Raw genomic sequence first — 26,770 nt, 5'->3', positions numbered from 1 at the left:
AAAGTGCTTCGCAGGGGCTCATGAAGTCGAAAATCAGAACTTGACCATCTGGTCTGATGTGTCTGTTCTTATCCTTTGATTGCAGAAGATCAAGTTCTGGCCATCACACATGTTGATGTCTGATACGGGGCATTGCTCAGCAAAGCCCTGAACCCTGCCTCCTATCACCACCTTCCTGGCTAAGTGACGTCTGGGGGCCGACATCAGCCTGGCCTCATCACTCTCTGACTCTTGAGACTCAGAACCTAGTACCATAGATTTCATTCATTCATGACATTCTGAGTCAGTTCCTATGTCACCTGCCTCAACAAGTTTGCTTCTCCTCTTCCACTTACTTCTGTCTTGGTCTTTTTTCCCGGCTCTTTCTCTCTGTGTCCACCACTTTTCTCTCTGTCTTCTTCATTTCTTCCTGTTCCAGGCTCTTCACGTGGCCCTGTCTCCAGGCGCCTCTCCCGTACCTGTCTCCGGGAGCGTCCTCCTCCATCCTCCCTCCTTCCTGGGGACTCTGGGAAGTGCCTGAGTGTGGCCTTGCAGGTTGCGGCACCGCTTTCATCCCGATCCAGGTGGCTGCAATCCAGTACAGGATTTACGCTGCCCTGACCCTGAGCCGTCAAGAAGGAACAGCCAGATTAATGGGGTGGGCGGGCTGGGGTAATAATCGTTTGTTTGATGTGACAAGCCTGATAGGCGTTGATTTACTTACAGACTGATGGGCTTTTAATTGAGCACGCCATCCCAGTCACTTCAAAGGCAGGGGAAGCTGACAAGGGGCCCCTTTCACGAGGGCTCCTGGTGACTGACAGGCCCCCTCTGCTAAGGCTCCCGCTTGGCCCAGGACCGGCCCGGGCAGCCCTCACCCGGCTCTCTAGCAAAGGAACACATTTTCTGTAACTCAGAAATGGCCTTTTGTCTGCTGCCGAGGAAGGCAGCCCCTGCTCGGAAGGCCCCGCAGCCCTCGGAAGGGTGGGGAACAAGGAGGAGTGGGGGATCCTGAGACCGTGTACCGCAGAAAGGGTCTGGAGGAGGTGGGGAGATTCCAGGCCCTTGATGTGCAACCGGCTACTTTGTTCTGCCCTCCGGTGCCGAGACAGCCTCCTCCGCCTCACTTTCTCCTCCTTCTCCTCACTTCCTCTCTCTCTATACATACATTTTTTTTTTAATTAGAAATACACATATTTTTAACTTTTTAAAAAATGAGAGACTGGGTCTCATTATGTTGCCCAGGCTGGTGTCGAACTCCTGGGCTGAAGGGATCCTCCAGTCTTGGCCTCCCAAAGTGCTGGAATTACAGGCAGGAGCCACCAGGCCCCGCTGCCCCTCTTTCCAAGCCCCTCTTTTGGCATTATCCTTCCCAGTTCTCAGGCCCCTTCCTTCTCCTCCTCTATCTCCTCCCACTTCCTCCTTCCCTGAGTCAGCTTCTGATGTCCCTGGAGTAGTGGCCCATTCACAACAGCCCCCTCCCCCGGGGGCAGCCACCCTTCCTCCCCCAGGCTGCAGGCTGTGAGGCCTTCAGACCAGGACACCCTTGGACTTGGAGGCCCGGCCTCCAGAGCAGACCCCTCTCTCCGATAGACCACACTACAATGAACAGAGGCCACAGACACCCATGCCTAAGGCCAGGAACTCAGGTTCAGTGCAGTTTTCATCCCATTCTTGTTTGGTCTGGGAAATGCTAGACCAAACGTCATTAATATTAAAGCAGAGGTTTTATTCTGTTTGAAATTTTAGAAAATGTTCTTTATCAAGGGTGTTCTGTCGAAATGGCTTTGCTTTGGTTTTGTTCTGTTCAAGTCCTGATTTATTAGCTGCTAAACTTTCTTTTTTCTTGGAAAAAGATATACTTAAAGCCTTCCATGGAAAATATGTTGAAAGCTATCATGCAATGTCAGCTCATTTCTTGGGCAAGGACACCATCCCCACTCATAGGACACAGTCCCTGACCTCTAGGGGGAGGGGTCCTCTGCATTAGCCCCCAAACTTTCTCACTAAGTGGGGAGTTGGGGTGGAGTGGGGGTCAGTGAGACTCCCAGCCTGCAGGAGCTTTGAGTTCTAAGTCAGCCACCGCTAGTGACTGCCAGAGACCGTGGGCAAGCTGTGTTCCCTGTGCTCTTCTCCTGTTCCCTGTGGTAACCTGCCCAAGCACACAGAGCCAGGCCCTGGCTAGAAAGACCATGATAATGACTCACATTTACATGGCATCATTTCATTTGGAAGGCACTTTTTTTTTTTTTTTTTTTTTTTTTTTTTTTTTGGAGACACAGTCTCACTCTGTCGCCAGGCTAAAGTGCAATGAAGCCATCTTTGCTCACTGCAACCTCTGCTTCCAGGGTTCAGGTGATTCTTCTGCCTCAGCCTCCTCAGTAGCAGGGACTACAGGTGCGCACCACCACACCCAGCTAATTTTTGTATTTTTAGTAGAGGTGGGGTTTCATCATGTTGGCCAGGATGGTCTCAATCTCTTGACCTCATGATCTGCCTCCCAAAGTGGTGGGATTACAGGCGCGAGCCGCCGCACACGGCAGCACTTTCACATATACTATCTTAATTAATCTTTTAACAGCTGTGGGAGGTAAGTAAGTGCAATGTTATTATGCCCATTAGACAGATGATAAAATTGAGACTCAAAGGATGATGTGTTCCTAAGGGGCAAAACTGGGTCTCAAACTGGGGGGATTCTCCTGCTGCTTCCTCCACCACCCCTCACCACATCCCAATGACTATTGCCCCATTCCTCTGGAAGCTGCATTTTCTCACTCTAAGCAGGTGGTTTGTTCCCATTTCCCTTTGTCTTTTTCCTCCTTTTAGATCCTTCCCTGATTTCCCCATCCTTCTGGCTTGGGTGTCTAGAGTCAGAGGGCCTCCAGCCCTAACCTTAGGAGGCCAGAGCTCTGCCCTCGTCTCTGCCTCAAAGCTCATTTACAGACGTTGCCTGAGAGCCTGATGTTCCCTCAAGATTCGCTGCCCGCGGCTCTCCTCAGCTCTCCTCCCATCCATAGACAGAAGGACCACAGCTGGGGTGCCTGGGCGATTGGTCCTCTGCTGCTGAGAACGTGTTCACTAAGGTAGCTCACGACTTGCCGGAGGAGTATTTCCCGCTGCAGAGCTAAGCCCTAGGACTGACTGAGAGAAACTGATCAGTTCTTCCTTCTCTGCCTCTATGCTGTGAATCTAATATTTCCACAGAAATATTAATGCCCTGAGATATTATGGCTTGTTTACATGTTGGTCCCCTCACTAGAGAGTCCAGTCCTTTAGGGCATGTACATATCTTTTCATCTTATATCCCCAGGGCTCCATGGTGCAAGTTTGGCTGAAATGTTTGTTGTTCAGTTTTGTTGTCCCGGTGTCTGTGGTGGTTCATACCTGTAATCTCAGCACTTTGGGAGGCCGAGGCCGGGGAAGTGCTTGAGTCCAGGAGTTTGAGACCAGCCTGGGCAACAGGGTGAAACCCCATATCTACAAAAAATACAAAAATTCGCTGGGCGTGGTGGCAGGCTCCTGTATTCCCATCTACTCAGGAGGGTCAGGTGAGAGGATCTCTTGAGCCTGGGAGGTCAAGGCTGCAGTGAACTGTGATCGCACCACCGCACTCCAGCCTAGGTGAGAAAGTGAGATCTTGTCTCAAAAAGAAAGAAAAAAAGAAAGAAAGAGAGGATGGAAAGAAGAGAGGGAAGGAAGGAAGCTAGTTTTGTGTGAAAGGCAGAATAGTGGACTGTTGGAGTCAAACAGCAGAATAATCTCAATCCCCACTCTACCACTTGCCAGCTAGAGCCCTTGGACAAGCATTTAAGCATTCCATGCCTCAGTCTCCTCATCTGTAAAATGGGATGAAAACAGTACCTACCTTATAAAGTTATATTATGAGGCTTTCATGAGTTAATAACATATTTCATCTCAGCCACAATGTGCTGTTATTTTAGGTCAAATAAAGAAAGAAGACAACTGCTGTTACATAATCAGTGACATGGTGCCTGTTTTATCAGTGTCAGAGACGTTTAAAATGTGGGGAAAATGCATCTTAGAATTGATTAGCAATGTCTGCAGGAAACACACAGAACAGTCGCTGGCACACAGTGCCCGTTAGGAGGGTGAGAGCTACTGTCTGTCATTGCTGTTGAACTGCATTCTCACAGGAACCTGATGATGAGTTCACTTAATCCTCATTTTACAGATGAGGAAACAGAAATTCAGAGAGCTGAAGTGGCTTGACCAGGCTCACTCAGCCTGGGAGTCCTCATGGGCATTTAAACCTGCCTTTGAGGTGCAATAATCTACAGTGATTACAGTCGCTGGCAGACGCCCACCAAGCTACCAGGGAGTTAGGAGCTGGGTTTTGTTCTCAATTGCATTCACTTTCCTTAATCTAAGTTTTTTTTCCCCCTCTGGCATAATTACTCTCTTTCTTCCTCCCCCTCCTCCTTTTTACTTGGCTCTGATCTTCCTACCTTTCTGCTAATGGCTTCAGGTTTCACTGTATCTGCATTTGAAATTGTAAGCAACCTCAGATCTTTTATGGAGGTAGAAGGAGTGTAAATAAATATAAAGGCAAAAACTGGCTTTTAAAGATGACAGGTAGCAAGAAAAAAGATAGAGACCATGTGTCCACAAACACATGTGGGGCACATAGGTTTCATGTGGACACCCTGAGGGACAGACCACCGGTGCCCACCCAGACACCCTGCCCTCCGGCTCCCTCCAGCCTTCCGTGAGAGTCTCTGACGCCAAGTGCCCTGATGAAAATGCAGAAAGCGCCACATGCCCCTCAAGCCAGTTGTTGGCCACACCAGACATTCTCCCATTAACCAGTGAGACTCTATGGCGTGGAGGGAAGGTTTGAGGAGGCAGGGAAGTGGTTACAATTTACTGTTCTAGAACCTTCTCTGTTTCTGTTTGGCACCTCCAAAGAAGCAGCAGCTTGAAAGAGTGTAAGTTTCTAGCTTGTTATTGCAATGAGTCTGAGGCAAATAAAGGAATTCTGTTAGCTCCAAATGGAACCCATGTAAAAGGTATGTCACTGTTTTTACCATCAGAAAAAAAGTATTGGCCAGGTACACCCTTCATGCCTATAATCCCGACATGTCGGGAGGCTAAGGCAGGAGGATACTTGAGGCCAGGAATTCAAGACCACCCTGGCAACATAGCAAGACCCCACCTCTATTAAGAAAAAAAAAATGTTTAAGGCCAGGTGTGGTGGCTCACGCCTGTAACCCCAGCACTTTGGGAGGCCAAGATGGGTGAATCATGAGGTCAGGAGTTCAAGACCAGCCTGGTCAAGATGCTGAAACCCCGTCTCTACTAAAAATACAAAAATTAGCCAGGCATAGTGGCATGCACCTGTAGTCCCAGCTACTCAGGAGGATGAGGCAGGAGGATAGCTTGAGCCCCGAAGTTTGAGTCTTCAGGGAGCTAAGATCACACCACTGCATTCCTGCCTGGTGACACAGCAAGACTCCGTCTCAAAAAAAAAAAAAAGAAAGAAAGAAAGAAAAGAAAAAGAAAAAAAGGAAGTCTCTAGAAATTACTTTATTTGGGATTTTGTAGTAGTCTCCTCACAACCTTAAATGACTATCATAGGTCACAGAAGATGCCACTCACATACTTCTGAAAACCTTTTTTGTCATGTCACCCCCCAAGTGATGAGCCCCAATATTCCACCACTTCCACCAGGCTTGCCACGCTCACCTTAACAGATAATGAATGAAATACATCACAGTATTGTACCGGGGTTTTCCCTCCCAAGTAGGGAGGCCATGGGCTGGCTAGAGGGTTGCATTTGTGAATTTGCTTGAGTCGGATGGGATCAGGGATGATGGGGTTGGGGGGAAGTTTCTCCCAAACTTCTCTCCACTCTCCCCCATGGCCTGTGACCTAATGAGTTAAAGGCTGTGTGAGGAAGAGGTTTTTAAAAGGACAATTGCATTTGGGAGATTTGCCAGGGTGAGGAGGGAGAGCTTGCCATCCTTCAGTAGCCTGAATGCAGCCTACAGTTCCTCCAGTTCCGAATAAAATGTGCTCTAGGCTCAGATCCATCAGACAAAGAAAGATACATCAGCAGAGGAGAGGAAAGATGAAATGGGCGTCCGGCTCTTCATTCACACACATGTAGTTCATTTCTAAGGCTTCCAAGAAAGCAGCCGCACACCAAATCCCTTCGGATGCTGTCTGTATCTGAGCCTCCTGTGAGATAATCCTCTTAATGGAATATTTAAGAAATCGGATATAAATCACTAACCTTTTATCTCACCTGCAGATTCATATACCATAAGACGTATCATGTACATGTCTATCTACATATAGATGGTTGCAGCTGCCTTTTTGAGTGGATTTTGCCATGTTTTTAGGCTCAATATGTTTTTCAATATCTAAATCTATCTTTTTCCTGGAGATATGGGTGCAGAAATATAAATTTTAGAGATCAGAGCCCAGAAAATAGATGTATCAAGAGACGTTTCAAAATTAAAACACACATACTTCTGAAAACCTTTTTTTCGTCATTTGCAGCCAATAAAAATGCCTATTGTTATGATGCACTCATAAATAACTTGATTTTGGCATATGCTTTCACACCATGTAGAAAATGAATAAATTAAATTTGATTTACATCCTTTTTCATTTTTATTAGCACTACTCTGAAGAGTTTATGTAAGGGACATGCCAGAGCAGTTATGCCAAATGTTTTAAGGCGTTGGTATTGATATTATATAAATTAAGGTATTTTAATTTGCATTCTTTAATTAACTAAATACTGGCAGAAAAATAAAACACAAGGGCAGCCCTGACTTATTGCCTCTATTAAACTGCTGACATCTCCAAAAAGATGTTTTAAGTAATTCAATCCATGCGGTGCATGGGAGGGGGATTTAACACTCTTATTTGGCAAAACCTATTAAGGTTAAAGAAACCAATATCGTGCTTTGCTTGCAGAGTGGTAAGGGACTGGGTGTGTTCTAAGAAGGTCTGAACTTGTGTCCCCAAGGAGAAGTTAACCAAATGCTTTTAATTCTCGGTCTTGCCCAGGCCTGAGCATGGCGGGCTGCTGGGTGCAGGGCCCCGGAGACCTCTGCTGCCTGTCTTTGCCCCCCAGGGCTGAATCCCGACAACTTGAGAAGAGATAAACTGGTTGAATTAATTAAGTAGATTCCATATCAACATAATTGTACCAGAAACAAGAAGAGGAATCATCAAAGACCCTTCAGCAGAGCTGGCTGCTTTCAGTCCATCCTCTTCATCACACTCGGGTCCCCAGACCTACAAGGGATGAAAAGAAGTTTTCTCAAAAGATGTTCAGAAGCTGCTACCATAGCAAAGACATGGAATCAATCTAGGTGCCCATCAATGGTCGACTGGATAAAGAAAATATGGTACCTATACACCACAGAATACTATGCAGCCATAAAAAAAGAATGAAACCATGTTCTTTGCAGCAATGTGGATAGAACATGGTTTCTATCCACTGGGGGCCTGAGATTCAGTGCAGAAATAGAAAACCAAATACTGCATGTTATCACTTATAAGTGGGAGCTAAACATGGGGCACACATGGAAATAAAGGTGGCAAAAAATTGGCCAGGCACGGTGGCTCATCCCTGTAATCCCAGCACTTTGGGAAGCCAAGGCAGGTAGATCATGAGGTCAGGAGATAGAGATCATTCTGGCCAACATGATAAAATCCCGTCTCTACTAAAAATTCAAAAATTAGCTGGCGTGGTGGTGCATGCCTGCAATCCCAGCTACTCAGGAGGTTGAGGCAGGAGAATTATGTGAACCAGAGAGTTGGAGGTTGCAGTGAGCTGAGATCACGCCACTGCACTCCAGCCTGGCGACAGAGGGAGACTCTGTCTCAGAAAAAAAAAAAAAAAAAATGGCAAAAATTGACACCAGGAACTACTAGAGGGGGAAAGGAGGAAGGGAGGGAGGCAAGAGCTGAAAAACTATTGGGTTCTATGTTCACTATCTGGGTGATGGGATCAACCGTACCCCCAAAGCTCAGCATCATGCAATATGCCTATGTAACAAACCTGCACATGTACCCCCTGAATCTAAAATAAAAGTTGACATTTTTAAAGAAAGAAAAAGTAAAAGGCTATTCAAGTTTTAAAACATTTTTAAAAATAAAATTAAAAAGATGTACCAGGGGTACGCTAACTCCCTTCCAAACCCTGGATCTCATCACCACCTCCTGAGACTTTATTTAAATTTCCCATCACAAAGGAAACAGCAGCTTCTTTCTCAACTATGTAAATGCTTTCCTTTCCCTCCTTGCCCTCATGTGTTCTTCATTTTTGTTGTTTCTCCTCTCCTGCAGGACCAAAGTAAACTCTGGTAAGTTCCCATCTTCTTTCATTCTCCCTCCAGATTAAGAAGGAGCAGCTCTAAGGAGATTACAGTCACCAGTTGGTACCCATAGGAAAGGGATTGCTCCCAAGCACAGGCTGAGACAATGACATTTCTCTTCCCTAAGGCCACCGAATCCTCAGCGAACGGTCTGTACAACAGCCTTTACTGTTCTCATGACATTCTGAGGACTTCTGTCTTGCATTCTTTACCGCATCTGGGAAGCCTCACGTCTAGGGGCCTCATAGATACCTGTTGAGTTGACCTGAGACATCACACAGGCATCATGGGGCTGGGGGGTGGAGTTCACTTTCTCCTGACCTCTATGTCCCTATAGTCCCAGCTAATTGGGAAGCTGAAGTGGGAAGATCCCTTGAGCCTAGGAGCTTGAGGCTGCAGTGAGCTGTGATTACACCATTGCACTTTAGCCTGGGTGACACAGTGACACCCTGTCTCTAAAAAATAAAAAGTAAAAAAAAAAAAAAAATCAAAGCTGGGTGTGGTGGCTCATGTCTGTAATCACAGCACTTTGGGAAGCCAAGGCGGGTGGATCACTTGAGGTCAGGAGTTCGAGACCAGCTTGTCCAAAATGGTGAAACCCCATCTCTACTAAAAATACAAACATTAGTTGGGTGTGGTGGTGTGTGCCTGTAATCCCAGCTACTCAGGAGGCTGAGGCAGGAGGATTGCTTGAACCTGGGAGGCAGTGTCTCTTCATGCAGCAGTGTCTCTTGTGAGAGGGCCCAATAAGAAGCAGTTCAAGGGCACTCCAAGCCCTATTGCCCAGGTCTCAGAGTACTGTCATTATGCAATGTCCTTAACCCAGCTTTCTTCATAAGACAGAGTCTCACTCTATCACCCAGGCTAGAGTGCAGTGGCTCAGTCTTGGCTCATGGCGACCTCTGCCTCCCAGGTTCAAGCGATTCTCCTGCTTCAGCCTCCCAAGGAGCTGGGATTACAGGCACACACCACCACACCCAGCTAATTTTTTGTATTTTCACTAGAGACAGGGTTTCACCATTTTGGACAAGCTGGTCTCGAACTCCTGACCTCAGGTGATCCAGCCAACTCAGCCTCCCAAAGTGCTGGGATTATAGACATGAGCCACCACACCCAGCTTTGATTTTTTTTTTTTTTTCCACTTTTTATTTTTTAGAGACAGGGTGTCACTGTGTCACTCAGGCTGAAGTGCAATGGTGTGATCACAGCTCACTCCAGCCCCAAACTCCTAGGCTCAAGGGATCTTCCCATTTCAGCTTCCCAACTAGCTGCAAATATGGGTGCACACCCCTACAGCTGGCTGCTGCTGCTGCGTTTTTCTTTTTTGTTTTGTTTTTTGTTTTTTGTTTTTTGAGAGCCGGGGATCTCCTTGCTTTGTTGCCCAGGCTGGTCCCAAACTCCTGGGCTCAAGTGATCCTTCTGCCTCAGCCTCCCAAAGCACTGGGATTACAGACGTGAGCCACCAACATGCCCAGAACTGGATAGTTTGCTTTATTTGTTCAAGGAAGAAAGGATGGATTTCAACATTTAATAAGGAAAATATCTCTCCTTTGCCAGCCTCCCATCCCATCCTCCCTCAATTTAAAAAAAAAAAAAAAAAAAAAATCTCACTTTCTTGTCGTTTCCCATCTTGCAGCTCTTGTCAGTTGTTTTAAAACATGTCTCCTGTCGTCAATAAAGTCATCATTATGCATTTTGACTGCAGTGGTGAAAAATTCACCCAGCTGAGAGAGAGGACAGAGGCCTGGGAGAGCCCATTCAGGCCTGATGGGAAGTAAGAATAAACATAAGGGAGGGGACACATTCTACTCCTGATTTTTAACTGCTGTGGCTTTTCTAGTTCTGGTTGGTTTGATTTTGTTGTTGTTGTTGCTGTTGTTTAGTTATTTGTACATTGGTTTTATTTCTTTAAGGAAATTAATGAGAAAAGCAAACACATCCTGGAAGAAAGCAGTGATGCTGACCTCATTAATGTCAGCCCTTGACAGACACGGAAGGAGACCCCGGGATGCTCGGCGAACATTCTTCAGCACACAGGGCAACAGGGGACACAGATGCTCCAGACGGGAACGGTAATAATTCTTGCTAGAAGTTTACTTCAGACATCCTGGAATTTCCACTCATCCTGACTCTACACATACATCAGGACACTGATCCTTCTTCCCAGCGTCACAGAGTCAAGGTCACTAACGAAGAGTGAGGTTTGATTCCAAGGCCAAAGCCCGGAATTGATGGTGAAAAGATGAAAGTTGGGCTTCAGCTACTGGGGAGGCTGAGGTAGGGGGATCGATTGAGCCTGGGAGGTCGAGTCTGCAGTGAGTCAAGATTGTGCCACTGCACTCCAGCCTAAGCAATAGAGCAAGACCCTGTCTCAAAAAAAAAATGGGGGCTTGAGCTGTGAGTCTTTGCAACGAGAAGGTGTGTAAACCAAAATGGCTCGTGAGACTAGGAATGGTGGCTCACACCTGTAATCCTACCACTTTGGGAGGCTGAGTTGGACAGATCACGAGGTCAGGAGTTCGAGACCAGCCTGATTAACATGGTGAAACCCCATCTCTACAAAAAAAAAAAAAAAAAATACAAAATTAGCCAGGTGTGGTGGCACATGCCTATAATCCCAGCTACTCAGGAGACTGAGGCAGGAGAATTGCTTGAACCCAGGAGGCAGAAGTTGCAGTGAGCTGAGATTGCACTATTGCACTACAGCCTGGGCAACAGAGCAAGACTCTGTCTCCAAAAAAAAAAAAAAAAAAAAAAAAAAAAAAAAAAAAGGTTCACGAATGATATTTTCTGCTTTACTGCTTTTTTTCTTGGTAAACAGCTGATAAAGCAGAAAATTCTCAACATTTCAGCCCTTGTTAAGAAATTATATAGATGCGCCCTTTGTACCAAATTTTGCAGGTAATACCTATGCAAAAAATAAATAAAAACAAGGACAAAATAAAGACGATTTGCCTGCCCTGGTGAGTCCTCTACTAACAATAATTTTTTATTTCATGCTTTGATATCTTCCGGTGCTTCCTATTTCTCATTCTGGCAATTCCTGGTTAAGACAGAGAACAAACTGCTGATACGACCAAAATCATTCCATATATTTATTGTCTTTGACACAACCTTTGCCTTTTTATGAACATGATCCAAAAAGGTCTGGATAAACCAGGGTTTTAATTAGGTTTCAGTTACTGGAAATTCTGCTTTGTTAAAATATCTACTTGTCAATATCCTGGATTTTTTTTTTTTTTTTTTTTAAGACAGAGATTCACTCACTGCAAACTCCACCCCCCAGGTTCAAGCAATTCTCTGCCTCAGCCTCCCGAGTAGCTGGGATTAAAGGCACACACCACCATGCCTGGCTAATTTTTTGTATTTTTAGTAGAGACGGAGATTCACCATCTTGGCCAGGCTGGTCTTCAACTCCTGAACCCATCTCAGCCTCTCAGAGTGCTGGGATTACAGGTGGGAGCCACCATGCCCAGCCTATCCTGGATTCTTTTAAGCTAGCTTTGATGTATTCTTCTCCTCCTTCTCTTACCAAAGGATGAAGAGGCTGGGAAGGAGAGAAGGGGAACACGAGAAGCATGATAATTACCCTAAATCCAAAGATGGCAATGCAACTACTTGCTCTATAAGTCTTTATAGTTCTTCAAATGAATGTGACCAGAAGGTTCTGGAAGTATTTCATGTGTATTCCTGCCTGCACCCCAAAGCTGAATTTCTTTCTTTTTTTTATTTTTATTTTTGTGATAGACCGAGTCTCACTCTGCCGCTCAGGCTGGAGTACACTGGTGAGATCTCGGCTCACTGCAACCTCTGCCTCTAGGGTTCAAGTGATTCTCCTGCCTCAGCCTCCTAAGTAGCTGGGTTTACAGGCACGTACCATCATGGTCAACTAATTTTTGTATTTATTTTGTATTATTGTGCTATTTTGTATTTATTGTATTATTTTATAATTAATAATTACAAAAATAATAGTTATTGTTATTGTGATTATTAATAACAATTTTGTATGTTGTAGAGATAGGGTTTCACCATGTTTGCCAGGCTGGTCTCGAACCCCTGACCCCAAGTGATCCATCTGCCTCGGCCTCCCAGAGTGCTGGGATTATAAGCATGAGACAACACGCTGAATCCAAAGCTGAATTTCTAACACACTCCAAGGCTACCCTACCAATTTTCTTAAAACAGCTGTTCTGAATGCATATAGCTTTGACCCAGCAATTCTACTCCTGGAAATTTCCCCTATACTCATGCTAGCACACATTGAGAATAAATGGCATATATGTATGACATTATGTATATATACAATGACATATATAGTTATGCATTCCAGGAGCAAAAGGTTAGAAACTATCTAAATGTCTAGCCGTAGGGGACTAGTTAAATAAACTGTGGCATATCCATGTAACAATGCTGTGAAACTGGAATAAATAAATAAAACATAGGCGCCCATTAAGCAATCTCTGAAATATATTATCTTTAAGAAATAAAAAATTTAAAAAAATAAAAAGCAAGTACAGAACAGTTCTTATAGTATAATCCCATTTGTTTATAAAAGAGGGAAAGAAGCCAGGTGCAGCGGCTCACGCCTGTAATCCCAACACTGTAGGAAGCCGAGGTAGGAGGATCACTTGAGCCCAGAAGTTCAAGATCAGCCTGGGCAACATAGCAAGACCCTCATCTCTACAAAAAAAAAAAATTTTTTTTAATTAGCTGGGCATGGTGGCATGTACCTGTTATCCTAGCTACTTGAGACACTGAGGTAGAAAGATCGCTCCAGCCCAGGAGGTCGGGGATGCAGTGAGCTATGATTGGGCAAGTGCCCTCCAGCCTAGGCACCTGTGCAGGAGTCTATCTAAAAAAACGGCAATTCCCAATTGCAGAAATATGGAACCAGCCCAAATGCCCATCAGTCAATAAATGGTTAAAGAAGTTGTGACATTTACATATATATCACGATGGAATACTACTCAGCCATAAAAAGGAATGGATTAATGGCATCCACAGCAACCTGGATGAGACTGGAGACCATTATTCTAAGCAAAGTAACTCAGGAATGGAAAAGCAAACACTGTATGTTCTCACTCATGAGCAGGAGCTGAGCTGTGAGGATGCAAAGGTGTAAGGATGATACAAGGGACTTTGGGACTAAGGGGAGAGCATGGGGGGTGAGGGATAGAAGACTACACATTGGGTTCAGTAGATACTGCTCAGGTGATGGGTGCACCAAAATCACATAAAATGCCACTGAAGAACTTACTCAGGTAACCAAATACCACCTGCTCCCCAAAAACCTATGGAAATAAAAAAAAAAAATCTTAAGGTTGGGGAGGAAAGATATATATGTATTTGCCAACATGTGAACAAAATATCTCTGGAAGGATGGGCAATAAACTCAAAGCCTTGGTGCAGCAAGAATGATCAACAGCTGGAAGGAGATTTTTTTTCCACCGGACAGTCTCATAGCTTTGGAAATCGGTGCCATGGGAATGCACCTCACTATAAATAAACAAAATGCGTTTTTAACAAAATTAAAAATAATTCTAAACCACTTTTAAAGGGGGCTTGTTATGTAAATCCCCACTCTAAATGGACCATTACGCTTTTGGCCATGGGTTTGGTTGGGCCCACGCTCCTCAGGCCTCCTTCTCCAAGCAGAGGCTGGCAGAGGGCCACTGAAATAAACACTCCTCGAAATTGTTCTGACATCTTGGAATTTGGTTTTATCAAATACAACTTGCGATCCCACTTTCTCGAGAATTATGCTTGTTGAAATGAGTTTGGAGCTGCCCATTCCAGCTGGGAAGACTGGCCTAGAAAGGGGCACATTTGGGACAAGGCTGGAGGCTTACTCCCTAGAAAAGTGGTCACGGAATCTTCACCACGTTCATGACTGAAGCCACGGCAAGGATCAGACACAGGTGATACTCACAGCCTGGCACGTAGTAAGGTCTTCTGGAGGGCCTGAGCTTTCCTGTGGTTCTGGCTGGCGGTTGCTCAGTGCAGGGGAGCGGGGGCTGGATGTTGGGGGGTGCAATGCCATTGGGTAAGCATGGTCCCTCACTTCTTATTTCAGGGACCTCTCACTCTATTCCTGGATTCCCCTTCCATCCAAATGAGAGAAGGTGGATGAACACACCTAGAATAATGCCTGCAGCCAGAAACTGCTTGGTAAACATTAGTGGAAATCTGAATTTAACTTGATGTAAATGCACTTAAAAAAGAAGTAGGGGTCGGGTGCAGTGACTCAGGCCTGTAATCACAGCACTCTGGGAGGCTGAGGAGGGCAGATCACTTGAGATCAGGAGTTTGAGACCAGCCTATCCAACATGACCTCGTCTCTACTAAAAATACAAAAAATTGGCCAGGCGTGGTGGCATGCACCTGTAGGCTACTTGCAAGGCTGAGGCAGGAGAATTGCTTGAACCTGGGAGGCAGAGGTTGCAGTGAGCTGAGATTGTGCCACCGCACTCCAGCCTGGGCAGCAGTGTGAGACTCTGTCTAAAAAAAAAATGAAGTGGATAGGTCAGCACAGTGTCTCATGCCTATAATCTCAGCACTTAGGGAGGTTAAGGCAGGAGGCTTGATGAGGCCAAGAGTTCAAGACCAGCCCTGGCAACACAGCAAGACCCCAATCTCTACTTAAAAAATTAAAAATTAGCTTGGTGTGGTGCTATGCACCTGTAGTCCCAGCTACTCTGGAGGCTAAGGTGGAAAGAGCGCTTACACCCAGGCGTCTGAGGCTATGACTGTACCACTGAGGTCTAGCCTGGGCAACAGAGTGGGACCCTGTCTCACACAAACAAACAAAAACTCAGGGAGCAACTGAAAGATGGGGATACTAAGCAGGATTTAAGTTAGGGCCTCCTGAGTTTTTTATTTCTTAATCTGCTAAAGGAGCAAGCAGATGTGGAGAGAATCTGATGGTGCAGCTGCTGACTGCATCATCGAGATGTAGGCGCGGGGCGTGCTGGTTTCCTCTGGTCTGTTCCCACCAGGAAGTCACCGTGAGCCTGAACCTACCAAGTGATCCATAAACAGTAATTAAATGAATGATTAATTGAGTTAATCAATTCAATCTAATCAATTAATGGAATAAATGGAAGCTCCCCTCACTTCCTTCTCTGCCTCAGTTTTCTCCCTCCCCTACTTCCCATTTCTCAAGATGAAAGGAAAATCTGATGGAGGAGACCAGCCCTCTGGAAAATGATTAATTTGTCTTCAGTTTCTCCTGCTGCTCTCTCCCCACTTTAAGCCTCCCTCTCCAGTCCTGCACTCTGCAGAGTGGCTTGGGAACCAACTACCTGGACTTGAATCCTGTGTCTACCACTTTCTAGCTGTGCCGCTCTGGCAAGTTGCTTAACCTCTCTGGGCCTCATCTACAAAACAGGGCCTTACCTATAAAACAGGCATAGTAATAGTGCTCCCCATGGTTTGCTATGAGAAGTAAATGAGTTATCACAGGCAGGGTGCTCAATACAGTGTGTAGCACAGGCTATCAATAAATGTTACTTTTGTCCTGGAAGAACACTCACTTTCTGCTAATCACGATTGGCTGATAACAAGGGTTTGACACCTCCCAACAACATTAGAGACTTAAAAGAGGAATCTCTAAGAAACTTGAAGACCCAAAGGAACAAAGTAGTCAGGGGTGAATGCCCAGGGCTAGGGTTGATATATCAGGGCAGGTCAGGCTATGGAAGAACTTCAAAAGCACACCTACTCCATCTCCCAGGCCTACCTCCCCAGGGGCTGATAGGAGATAAACCAACCCACCCTCTTCAAAGCAGCTGCTCAGGGACCTGGATCAAAACACACAGGCTTGGAGATCAGCTTCAGTCTGCACTTCCTTTTGTCCCTTCCTCCCCACCACATCTTGAGAGGAAATTCTTAGGTGAGGAAAAGGAGCCCATTCTTCCTTTTTTTATCAGAAGGAGTTAGCTCTCTGTCCACACAGCAATGGGTGGCAGAAGGCAAGAGACCAAGAACCAGGGAAGGGATTAAGAAGGCCTCATTCTGTGCCCACTCTGCCAGCCTTTTGCTGTGTGACTTTGGACTCTCCCTTAAGCTTTCTGAGCCCACGTCCTCATCTGTCAAACAAGGATAATAACACCTGCCCAGAGGAGGAAAATTGCTGTGAGATGCTGGACGAAAAAAATGCATTTGGGGTCAGGCGCAGTGGCTCACGCCTGTAATCCCAGCACTTTGGGACGTGGATCACCTGAGGTCAGGAGTTTGAGACCAGCCTGGTCAACATGGTGAAACCCTGTCTCTACTAAAAATGCAAAAATTAGCCAGGCATGATGGTGAGTGACTGTAATCCCAGCTACTTGGGAGGCTGAGGCCAGAGGAGAATCACTTGAACCCAAGAGGCAGAGGTTGCTGTGGGCCAAGATCGTGCCACTGCCCTCCATCCTGGGCAAAAGAGCAAGAATCCAACTCAAAAAAAAAAAAAAAATGCATTTGGGAAAAGATACTTCAACATGTTTAGACAATCAACATTTTGAAAAATACAATCATCCATCTTAAATCTTTTGGGAATGCAGTGAGGTGTGATATAAATAAATAGCCCTGCTTTTGTAAAATTCTTCATTCATCAGCATTCATTCATTGGGTACTAACTGCACTGAGACTGCTTGGTCTTGACACCCCAGCCTCACCTCTTACCAGCTTGGACTTCGGGCAAGTTACTTAACCTTTCTGTGCCCGCGAAATAGAGGTAACCATAGGACCCATCTCCTAGGGTTTCTGCAAGGATTAAATGAGAGAATGCATGCAAAGTGCTTAGAACAGCGTTTGGCACTCAACGTTGGCTACTGCGGTGATGGTGAACCGCTCTGCTAGGCAATAAGTATACAAAGAGGATGAGGAAAACAAGAAGCATTCACAGTCCAGTGGGAGATCAGACAAGGAAGCAAATAGTGGCAGAAGCCATGTGATAGGTGTAATAATAGAACATAATACCAACTGTGAGAACAGAGAAGAGGGAGCCTCTTGAGTCATCGGTGGGGCGGGCTTCCTGCAGGGCTGGCTGTCCTGGTCTTAGCCTGCTTGCTCCCACTGTTCCCTGGTGCCCCTCTCGTGCCCCAGGCTGTGTCTGAAGCTGGGTGAGGGGGCAAACAGAGGAAGTGTTTTCGAGTGCCCTGAGTGCAGTGTGCTAAATCAGGGCTCCTGGCCAATGCAGTAATTGCCAGTCGCTGAAAGATATTAAGCACCAGGGAGGAAAACCAAGTTCTCTATGAGACAGACTTTTCAGAGTTCTTACAGCTTGTAAAAAAAAAAAAAAAAAAAAAAAAAAAAAAAAAAAAAATGTAAATAGTTACCCAGTGAGATATTATTTCATGTTGTTGCCATTAGGGTTTGAGTGTTATGCAGAGAGAGGAGAGAAAGGCGATCATTCAGGCAATTCTGCCTCGGCAAGGACTGAAAACTACACATTAACCCCACACAACAAATCTACCCCCTCCAGGTCTTAACCTGACTCGCACATTTTTTCCTGGGTGGTGAATTTTATGTAAAATGAAGTGTGGGGAAAAAAATCTATACATACTCAGTTTCCTAAAGGATTTTCTTGATGCTTCTAGAGAGGGGTGGGCTTTTTTTATTTTTTATTTTTGGACACATTGGGGGCTGGGCACAGTGGCTCACACCTGTAATCCCAACACTTTGGGAGGCCAAGGCTGGCGGATCACCTGAAGTCAGGAGTTCAAGACCAGCCTGGCCAACAGGGTGAAACGCTTTCTCTACTAAAAATACAAAAATTAACCAGGAGTCGTGGCATCTGTCTGTGATCTCAGCTACTCGAGAGGCCGAGGCAGGCGAATTGCTTGAACCCAGGAGACAGAGGTTGCAGTGAGCCAAGATCACACCACTGCACTCCAGCATGGGCAACAGAGCAAGACTCTACCTCAAAAAAAAAAAAAAAAGAGAGAGAGAGAGAGAGAGAGAGACATTGGACTGGAGGCTGGGGAGGGGTTACTTTCATTTCTGTAGAATTCAGAGACAAGCTGGGCTCCTCTACTTGGGTTCCCTGGGCTAAATCTAGTGCTGATGTGGCTGCTCCCCAGAGCAATTGCTTCTCAGACACAGATGATGCAATTGGTCGCAGCCATCATTTACCTTCGACTTTCTTTGTGCCAAGCATGAAACAGGTGACATACATTTTCTGCTTCTGGTCTCCCAGCTCTGAGGTGGCCACACTTACATTTTACTCTGGAGGCAACCGAAGCTTAGGGAAGTTCTCTTGCCTGAGGTCCCCACAGCAGCCTGGTTCCGGGCCTGACTCTCCTCAGCTTTAACTGGGAATGATAGCTGTACCTGATGTTTATTAAGCCCCTGACATTCTGCACCACAATGTCATGGGGACACTCTCAGGCAGCCCTCTCCCCTGTCCCATTTTAATGGTGGCCGCTCCTTCCCAGGGCCATCTGAGAAGGGCCTGGATAGCGGAAGGCCCCTTAGCCAAGCATCTGCCACTTTTTTGCAAGGGGAGAACCTGTGTCACATGTCCGGTACAGGCATGTCTTCCTCGGACTTTCCAACCACACGCCCCGCAATGTGCTGCCCACAGCCCATCTGAATATGGAGCCATATTGCCATATTCCCTCCCAGGTGACAAGCCATTCCTCTGAAAACTTGCCTTCAGGCCCCGAGGGCCCGGTTTAGGGCTCTGTACAGGTTAGCGTTTCAGCTAAGTGAATGGCCAATCCTGCTTGTAATAATCATCTAGTGGTGTTTTAATTAGGCCTCTGGCCCAGCTACGTTTGGTTTTGTATTTTCCCTCCTAAGGCGTTTGGAGGGATCCAGCCAAAAAAACACTGCTGCCCTGACCAGCAGCTCAGAGTGTGCCCCTCCCGCGTGGTTCGGAGTTACAGCACTTCCCAGGAGGTGGGAGCAGGCCTGGCCTCCATCTCAACGCTGTAATTACCGCTGGGAGCTAAGAGAGTGAGGTGTTTTTAGCAGGACAGTATAATATTACCTAGGCAAATTTCCTACCTCCACCGGCCAACCTGTCCTTACCTCCTCTTCTCTCTCTTCCTTTCCTTCATTCACTACCTGTTTTCTTCTCATTTCCTCTCCAGAGTGAATATTCTATTGTCCTCATTCTTTCCCCTCTCCTGCTGCCTCCTGCTCCCTCTCTGTTTTCCAAATTTCAAAATACCTCTTCCCTCTCCCCTCCCCTTTTCCTCCTGACTTATTTCCCATTAATCGTATCTAACACACATCTGCTCAGGCCCTAGAAGGATCCCTTGGCTCCCTCTCACAGCTGGGCTGGTTACAATAATAAGGGAGTCTTTCATCTTTCACTGCCTTCTAGGTCTCCCCTCTGCCCAGCTCCCCCTCCTCTGCCCTTCCTGCAAAGGCCAGGCTCTGCACCCTGGCTTCCTTCTGCCGCTCCCACTCTGCACAGCAGTCTCCTGAAGGACAAATGGCCTTGTGGGTGGACGCAGCCCTGCAGTGGACTTTTACAGGTGGTGTTGGCAGTGATGGCAATGGCAGCGCACAGAAGTCGACAGGAGAAGCCTGTCAGGATCAAACAGATAAGATCACCCCCTCCCTTTCCATTCCCGCACCCCTCTTACTGCCATGGGGGAGCCATCTCCCAGTCAGGGTACCCCTTGCCATTCGGTGTAACATGATTTTACCAAGATTAAAATTGAGGAATGTGTAATTACAGCCTGTGTAATTTCTAAGCGTTCTATACATGCTGCCCAAAAAAAAAAAAAAAAACCAGTACAGATCCAGGGAATGTGTTCAGTTTCAGATATGACTGATACCACCAGGAAGTGGTGCCTGCTGTCCTCTCTACCGGGCAAAATACAGGTTTGTGACAGTTATTTCTTTGTGTCTGAAGAGCTCCTTTGAAATCACCTCTCCCTATCTTGGGTCCTCAGGTCGTCTCAAGGCATCGGTCAGCGAGGCAGACTCTGGGACCTGCCATCCCAGAGCAATACGCCATCCCGAGTAAATGGGCTGACACTCGGAGTGATGGGTTGGGACTGGAAAAGTGGTGCTGGGAGCCAGGCAGTGACACCAGGGCGCCTCCACTGGCCGCCGAGCGCACGGAGAAGTGGTCTCCCCAGAGGCCAGCGCCCGGAGGACCAACTTCGCCTCCGGAAAAGCGGCCGATCCGGAACTTGGATGTCACGACTATGACTATGTAAAATCTCTGCCCTGGGCGAGGCTAGCAGTGCACACTTTATCCGAAAGGCGCGGGGAGTCGGAAAGGGTGTTGTTATTTTTAATTAAAAGTTTTGAACCCGAAATTTCCCTGGGGCAAGCGAGTGCTTTTTCCCCTGAGTGAGGAGAAGGATGGGGGCGGGGGGTTGTGTCTCGGAGCGGTGCTGAGAGAGAGATCCCCCCTCCAGGGACCTCGGGTCTCGCCTCGGAGCAGCTGGGCGCGGTACAGTGAGGAACTGCACACCCCTCAGCAGGACGCCAGACACCGAGCCTCCAACTCAGGGCGCGGGCACAGCGCGCACAGCCTGGGGTCCCGCGCTTGGTCGCCGACCGTGTCACTCTGGAAGGGAGACAAACTTGCAGGCTTCGGACAGGACGGGCTCAAAGTAGTTGGAGGTGCCTACGCCGCGTCGCGATAGCAGTGGGTGCCTCCGAGACTCGGCGCTTCCAAGTGAACACACCGAGGAGAGGCCAAGTAGAGGAAGGAGAGCGGGGCCGACGAGAGCCGGAGCAGCTCTGGAGAAGGACCCGGGCTCCCAAGGCGAGGCCCACCCCCTTGAGGCCTCTGGGAGAGGCTTGGACTCCAGCGTCCGGGAGCAGGCGCCGCGCGATCCCTCCCACCCCCCCCCCCACACCCCACCTCGGACACACGCGGCCGGCGGGGTGACAGCTCCCGCCAGCACCACGCCACCCCCCGCAGTGCTGGGAAGGGAGAGAGGAGAGAGCGGTCGGAGAGGAGGACAGGGAGCAAAGCTAGGGGTCCCAGGCAAGTCCTGTCCCCCGCAGGACCCCAGAGCGAGGAAGGCCCAGTCTGGGGGAGGGGAGGAGCCCGGCGAGGGGCCGAGGCCGAGGCGGCGGCGGCGGCGGCGCGCGGCGCGGCCCCTTTAAGGCTCTCCCCGCCCACCGACGGAGCCGGCCTCCGCCCGCCGCTCTCCCCGCCCCGGGGTCCCTGCGAGAGACGCGATTGGGCGGGCGCGGCGATCCCTTTGAAGTGTGGCTGCCGATCGCGGCTATTTGACGTGCTGCTCGCGGAAGGCGAAGGTTTTTGTGTTGCTCGCCGGGACCAGCGGCGGTGGCGGCGGCGGCGTCGGTGGAGGAGGGGAGGCGGCGAGGAGGCGCAGCTCCAGCTGCACCGCGATCGACGCTGCGGAGCGAGCCCACCCGCCCCGGGAGCTCGCCTCCCCGGTGCTCCCTCGCCCTCCCCGCCCCCCCCAGCGGCGCTGCCTCCTCCAAATGAGCGATTCGCCCGCTGGATCTAACCCAAGGACACCCGAAAGCAGCGGCAGCGGCAGCGGCGGCGGCGGGAAGAGGCCGGCGGTGCCGGCGGCGGTGTCCCTCTTGCCCCCGGCGGACCCCTTGCGCCAGGCGAACCGGCTCCCGATCAGGGTCCTGAAGATGCTGAGCGCTCACACCGGCCATCTCCTGCACCCGGAGTACCTGCAGCCGCTGTCCTCCACTCCCGTCAGTCCCATTGAGGTCAGTCCCCCGCCGCTGCTCGCCCGGCGCCGGCCCCATTCCTCCCACCGCGGCTGGGCCCCCAACCCAGCTCCCTGCACCCCGGGGCTCGGAGCGACGCTCGAATCTGGCCATGCCGGCTGGCTGGCTGAGGAGGGGCAGAAAACGGAGGGATCTGAGCCCACCAGGTCCTCGCCAGGCTTCCTATGGAAGGGTCTCCTTCCACGCTCGCCCTTCGGAGCTCCGTGTTTTCTCTGGGATTGGATTTGCTCCTGTCCCCTCTGGGTCTTTTACTTTTCCTCTGACCCCCAGTTTCCAGCCAGGAGGTGATCTCTGCTGGGCCTTCCCCGCCCCGCTACGCCAGGCTGTTCTCTTTGAACCCCTGGCTCCCGGGTCCCACTCCGCCTCTGTCCCAGCGGGTGAGGGCGCACAGCGCCCAGGCGCTCCCGAACCCGGGTCTTTCTTCCTGCTTCTTCCCTGGGTGCCCTGCCCGGGAGGGAGGGGCTACAGAGAGAGCGCCAACTTCAGCCCCTCCTTTAGAATCCGCGCTCCCAGCTCCCGCCCCGCGGCGCCGTCGCCAGAAACCCGTCCCAAGCGAAGTTCCCCCAAACTAAAGCAATAAGTTTTTTCCTGCGCCTGAAGGAGGGGGAGATTAGAGGGAAGAGGCGAGTCACAGCCCCAACTCCAGAGACGTCGCCTTCTCCCGCGGGGGTCCTAGGTGAACCCCTTCTGCAGGGCCTGCCGCGTACCCTGAGACCTAACGGCAGTTGTGGGCGCAGTTCCGCCAGCTGCCGCGCCCTGTCGAGCCCTCGCTCGCAGACCCTCTCCCCGGCCCGCCCCGCCCCTTGGCGCCGCCGCCCAGCTCCCCGGGCGCCCCCTCTCGCTCCGCGGACCTCTGGATCTCACTCCTTCTCCCTCCCCTCTGCCGCTGTCTCCCACAGCTGGACGCCAAGAAGAGCCCCTTGGCGCTGCTGGCCCAGACCTGCTCGCAGATCGGCAAACCCGACCCGCCGCCCTCCTCCAAGCTCAACTCGGTGGCGGCGGCGGCCAACGGGCTGGGAGCGGAGAAGGACCCCGGCCGCTCCGCCCCAGGAGCCGCATCCGCGGCCGCGGCCCTGAAGCAGCTGGGGGACTCCCCGGCCGAGGACAAGTCCAGCTTCAAGCCCTACTCCAAGGGCTCCGGCGGCGGCGACTCCCGCAAAGACAGCGGCTCCTCCTCGGTGTCTTCCACCTCCTCCTCGTCGTCCTCGTCCCCGGGAGACAAGGCGGGCTTCAGGGTCCCCAGCGCCGCCTGCCCGCCCTTTCCCCCGCATGGAGCGCCGGTCTCCGCGTCCTCGTCCTCGTCGTCGCCCGGCGGCTCCCGGGGAGGCTCCCCGCACCACTCTGACTGCAAGAACGGCGGTGGGATTGGCGGCGGGGAGCTAGACAAGAAAGACCAGGAGCCAAAGCCCAGCCCGGAGCCTGCAGCCGTGAGCCGCGGCGGCGGTGGGGAGCCTGGGGCGCATGGCGGCGCCGAGGCCGGAGCCTCCGGGCGCAAGTCGGAGCCGCCCTCGGCGCTGGTGGGGGCCGGCCACGTGGCGCCGGTGTCTCCTTACAAGCCGGGCCACTCGGTGTTCCCACTGCCGCCCTCCAGCATCGGCTACCACGGCTCCATCGTGGGCGCCTACGCCGGCTACCCGTCTCAGTTCGTGCCTGGCCTGGATCCTAGCAAGTCTGGCCTCGTGGGAGGCCAGCTGTCGGGGGGCCTGGGCCTGCCGCCGGGCAAGCCCCCCAGCTCCAGCCCGCTCACCGGGGCCTCCCCGCCCTCCTTCCTGCAGGGATTATGCCGCGACCCCTATTGCCTGGGAGGTTACCACGGCGCCTCGCACCTCGGCGGCTCCAGCTGCTCCACCTGCAGCGCGCACGACCCGGCCGGGCCCAGCCTGAAGGCGGGGGGTTACCCGCTGGTGTACCCCGGGCACCCGCTGCAGCCCGCCGCGCTCTCGTCCAGCGCCGCCCAGGCCGCGCTCCCCGGCCACCCGCTCTACACCTACGGCTTCATGCTGCAGAACGAACCGCTGCCGCACAGCTGCAACTGGGTGGCTGCCAGCGGGCCGTGCGACAAGCGCTTCGCCACCTCAGAGGAGCTGCTCAGTCACCTACGGACCCACACGGCCCTGCCGGGAGCCGAGAAACTTCTGGCCGCCTACCCTGGGGCCTCGGGCCTGGGCAGCGCCGCCGCCGCCGCTGCGGCCGCCGCCTCCTGCCATCTGCACCTCCCCCCGCCCGCCGCCCCTGGCAGCCCCGGGTCGCTGTCCTTGCGGAGTCCACACACTTTGGGGCTAAGCCGGTACCACCCCTATGGCAAGAGCCACTTATCCACAGCGGGGGGCCTGGCCGTGCCGTCCCTCCCGACAGCCGGACCCTACTACTCTCCATACGCGCTGTATGGACAGAGACTAGCTTCAGCCTCAGCGCTCGGATACCAGTAACTACAGCTCTTCCTCCACCCCAGTCTCCCTCCTCCCTCTCCCTCCTCCCCCCTCCCCACATGCCGTCGCCGCTGCAACCTCCACTACTGCTTGACCCTGCCGGGATTCCCTGCCCAGCCCTGCCCCACCGGACTTCGTATTTATTTACTATAATGTTAGCTTACACGCTGGGAATATAAGTGCATTAACGGCCCACATGAGTCAATGGTATGCAAAAAGTCTGTGTTCCCCCAAATAATAATATTAATCCCACAAATAACGACATGATCCCTGGCCCTCTTCCTGTTTTTTCCTTTTTCTTAGATATGAGTTTTACATTTTTTAATTCCTTTTCCTCTTTTTTTGGTTTTGATTGACTTGGTTTTAGGGAGAGGAGGGAGAGTTGGGGTCCTTGGGTTCTTCTAGACGCTTTGTTTTCCCTTCCTGGGGAGTTTCTTGCATGAGTCTTAACTTAAAACTGTTTCCCCCTTCTCTTTTTCCCTCTTCCCCCTTCATTCCCCCGTTTCCTTCCATTTGGGGTTCTGTTTTTTTCCTTTGTTGTGCAAGTAAGAAAGAGGAGGGTTTTTTTGTATTGTTTTGTTTGGAACTCATTTTGGGGGTAGACGGGGCCCCCTGGGTGGCAGGGGCCCTGGAGCTCTATTGACCTCTAACACTGCTCCGGGACTCCTCCCCCGCCACCCTCTGTGCAAAGGGTCCTTCATCTGGACCCTGCCCCCCAAAAGTAGGGCCTTGCTCCCCTACCTTGCTTTGAGCACGGAGACCCCTGACCCCATCAGCAGGCTTGCCCCTGAGAGGGGCCCAAGTGGTCTGACAGAGCCTTGCCGTCCACTGTCACCCTCCAGGCTCCCGAAACGAACACCCGTTGGCCACAGTGCGTCTGGCGGGGCACCTGGAGCGCTCACCTGGTTGAATTCAAAGTCCCAGAAGGCCCAGGTGGCGCGAAGCCGGCCCCTTACGTTTTGCAAAAGTGCTTTATAGTCCTTGTTTTTCTCTCCCTCGTGAGAGCAAAGACCCCTCCCCTGGCGGTAGGGGGTGGGGTAGGTGACTCTCGCTAGATCCCTCCAAAGCAGACCGGTGGCGATATCAGCGGACGTCACGAGCTCGTTAGCTGCGTTCGGGGAAGGTTGGGGCGTCAGGGAGCGCTCGGATCACAGCAGCCCCCACCCCCTCCCAGGCCTGACCCGGCAGAGCCCCCAGAGTAGGCCCCGCAGTGACTTGGGTCTTCTCCCCACTCCTCCCTTCTCCTGGTCTGATGCGGCAGCGCGGGGGCTGCGGGGCCTGTTTGGGACGAACAGAGCTCTCCCTTGGTAAGACTTATTTTGTTAATAAATGGAATACTTGGCTATATTCACACCGTGGTGTGCTTCTCTCTTGCCTCGCCCACCCTCCCGCTTCCAGATACCTAAGCAGATGCCCTTCTTTTACTCTTGTTTAAAATACCTTATGGTTTCTGTGATTTCCGTTCAAGGACGAGTTTAATGCCTTTCCTCAAGAAATGGGGGAGAAAAAACAAAACTTCTGCCAACGCATTACAAATAACAAAACCACCTTTGAATTTTTTTTCCACTTGGTTATGTAGCTCCTGGCCTCACTTCAAAGGCCTTGATATTTCCTGGGGCCAGGGTGGAGGGCGTGTGTAAAAGTGGACTTTCCTCCGGGCCTAGATGCGAGGTGCAAGGGGGACTGAGAAGGGACCCCAGGACCCCAGCACCTAGGGCTCCGGCAGAGACTCCAGCAGCGCAGTCCTGGAGCCCGGCAGCAGGGCAGGCGGAGACGACATGCCTTTGGCGCCACCTGGTGGCAGGAAGACGAGCCACAGGCCTCGGAGAGAAGCCGCAGCCCGCACCAGCCCCGACGGCACTTTGGCGCTTCCCATCCTCTGAACGCGGAGGATTCCTACCTACTGTTTTTGTGGGGCGTTGCCTCTTTCCTGACCAGAGAGTAAATGCACCTGCTGAGAGGGTTGCTTCTCAAGGCTTGGGAGCTCCCCTCAGCCATCGCTGGGTTATCGACCTGAGTCATCTGCGCCCCGGAAACTTTTCGAAACTGGGTTTGGGTTTTGCTGAGAAGATGCCGCTGTGACGCGGGACCTTAAAGCCACCCTCGGTCCGGAGAAGCCGGGCTCCTGGGCCTGGCTTGTCTATTTTCTTGAGTTCGCACAACTGACACTGGCCTCTGCACCCTCGGGCAAGCGAGGGTGGGGTGCTGTTTACTCGGGGTGTTGGCCGGGGAGACTGCCCTCTATGCCAGAGAGAGGCCAAGGAGGGAGCAGAGAAGGGACAGCTCCGGGAGTCCCAGTCACATCCAGCCCAAGGCAGACCCGCTGCCCCACCC

At 50.6% G+C, this 26,770-nt stretch overlaps 1 protein-coding gene and 1 long non-coding RNA gene across 2 annotated transcripts in view; one reads left to right on the top strand and one right to left on the bottom strand.

Annotated features, from left to right (window-relative positions):
• The window catches only part of LOC141580833 (uncharacterized), a 193,524-nt gene that overhangs the window by 133,528 nt on the left and 33,226 nt on the right, over positions 1-26,770 (bottom strand). The window lies entirely within an intron of this gene.
• ZNF703 (zinc finger protein 703) lies at positions 21,414-25,787 on the top strand. The gene is made up of 2 exons (XM_039463339.2): positions 21,414-21,986; positions 22,907-25,787. Exons 1-2 carry the CDS (start codon positions 21,744-21,746, stop codon positions 24,434-24,436), a joined length of 1,773 nt encoding a protein of 590 aa, XP_039319273.1. The 5' UTR covers positions 21,414-21,743; the 3' UTR covers positions 24,437-25,787.

Source organism: Saimiri boliviensis, chromosome 13 (genome assembly GCF_048565385.1).
Source record: "Saimiri boliviensis isolate mSaiBol1 chromosome 13, mSaiBol1.pri, whole genome shotgun sequence".
Lineage (NCBI taxonomy): Eukaryota > Metazoa > Chordata > Mammalia > Primates > Cebidae > Saimiri > Saimiri boliviensis.
This window is presented reverse-complemented; position numbering and strand designations above follow the sequence as displayed.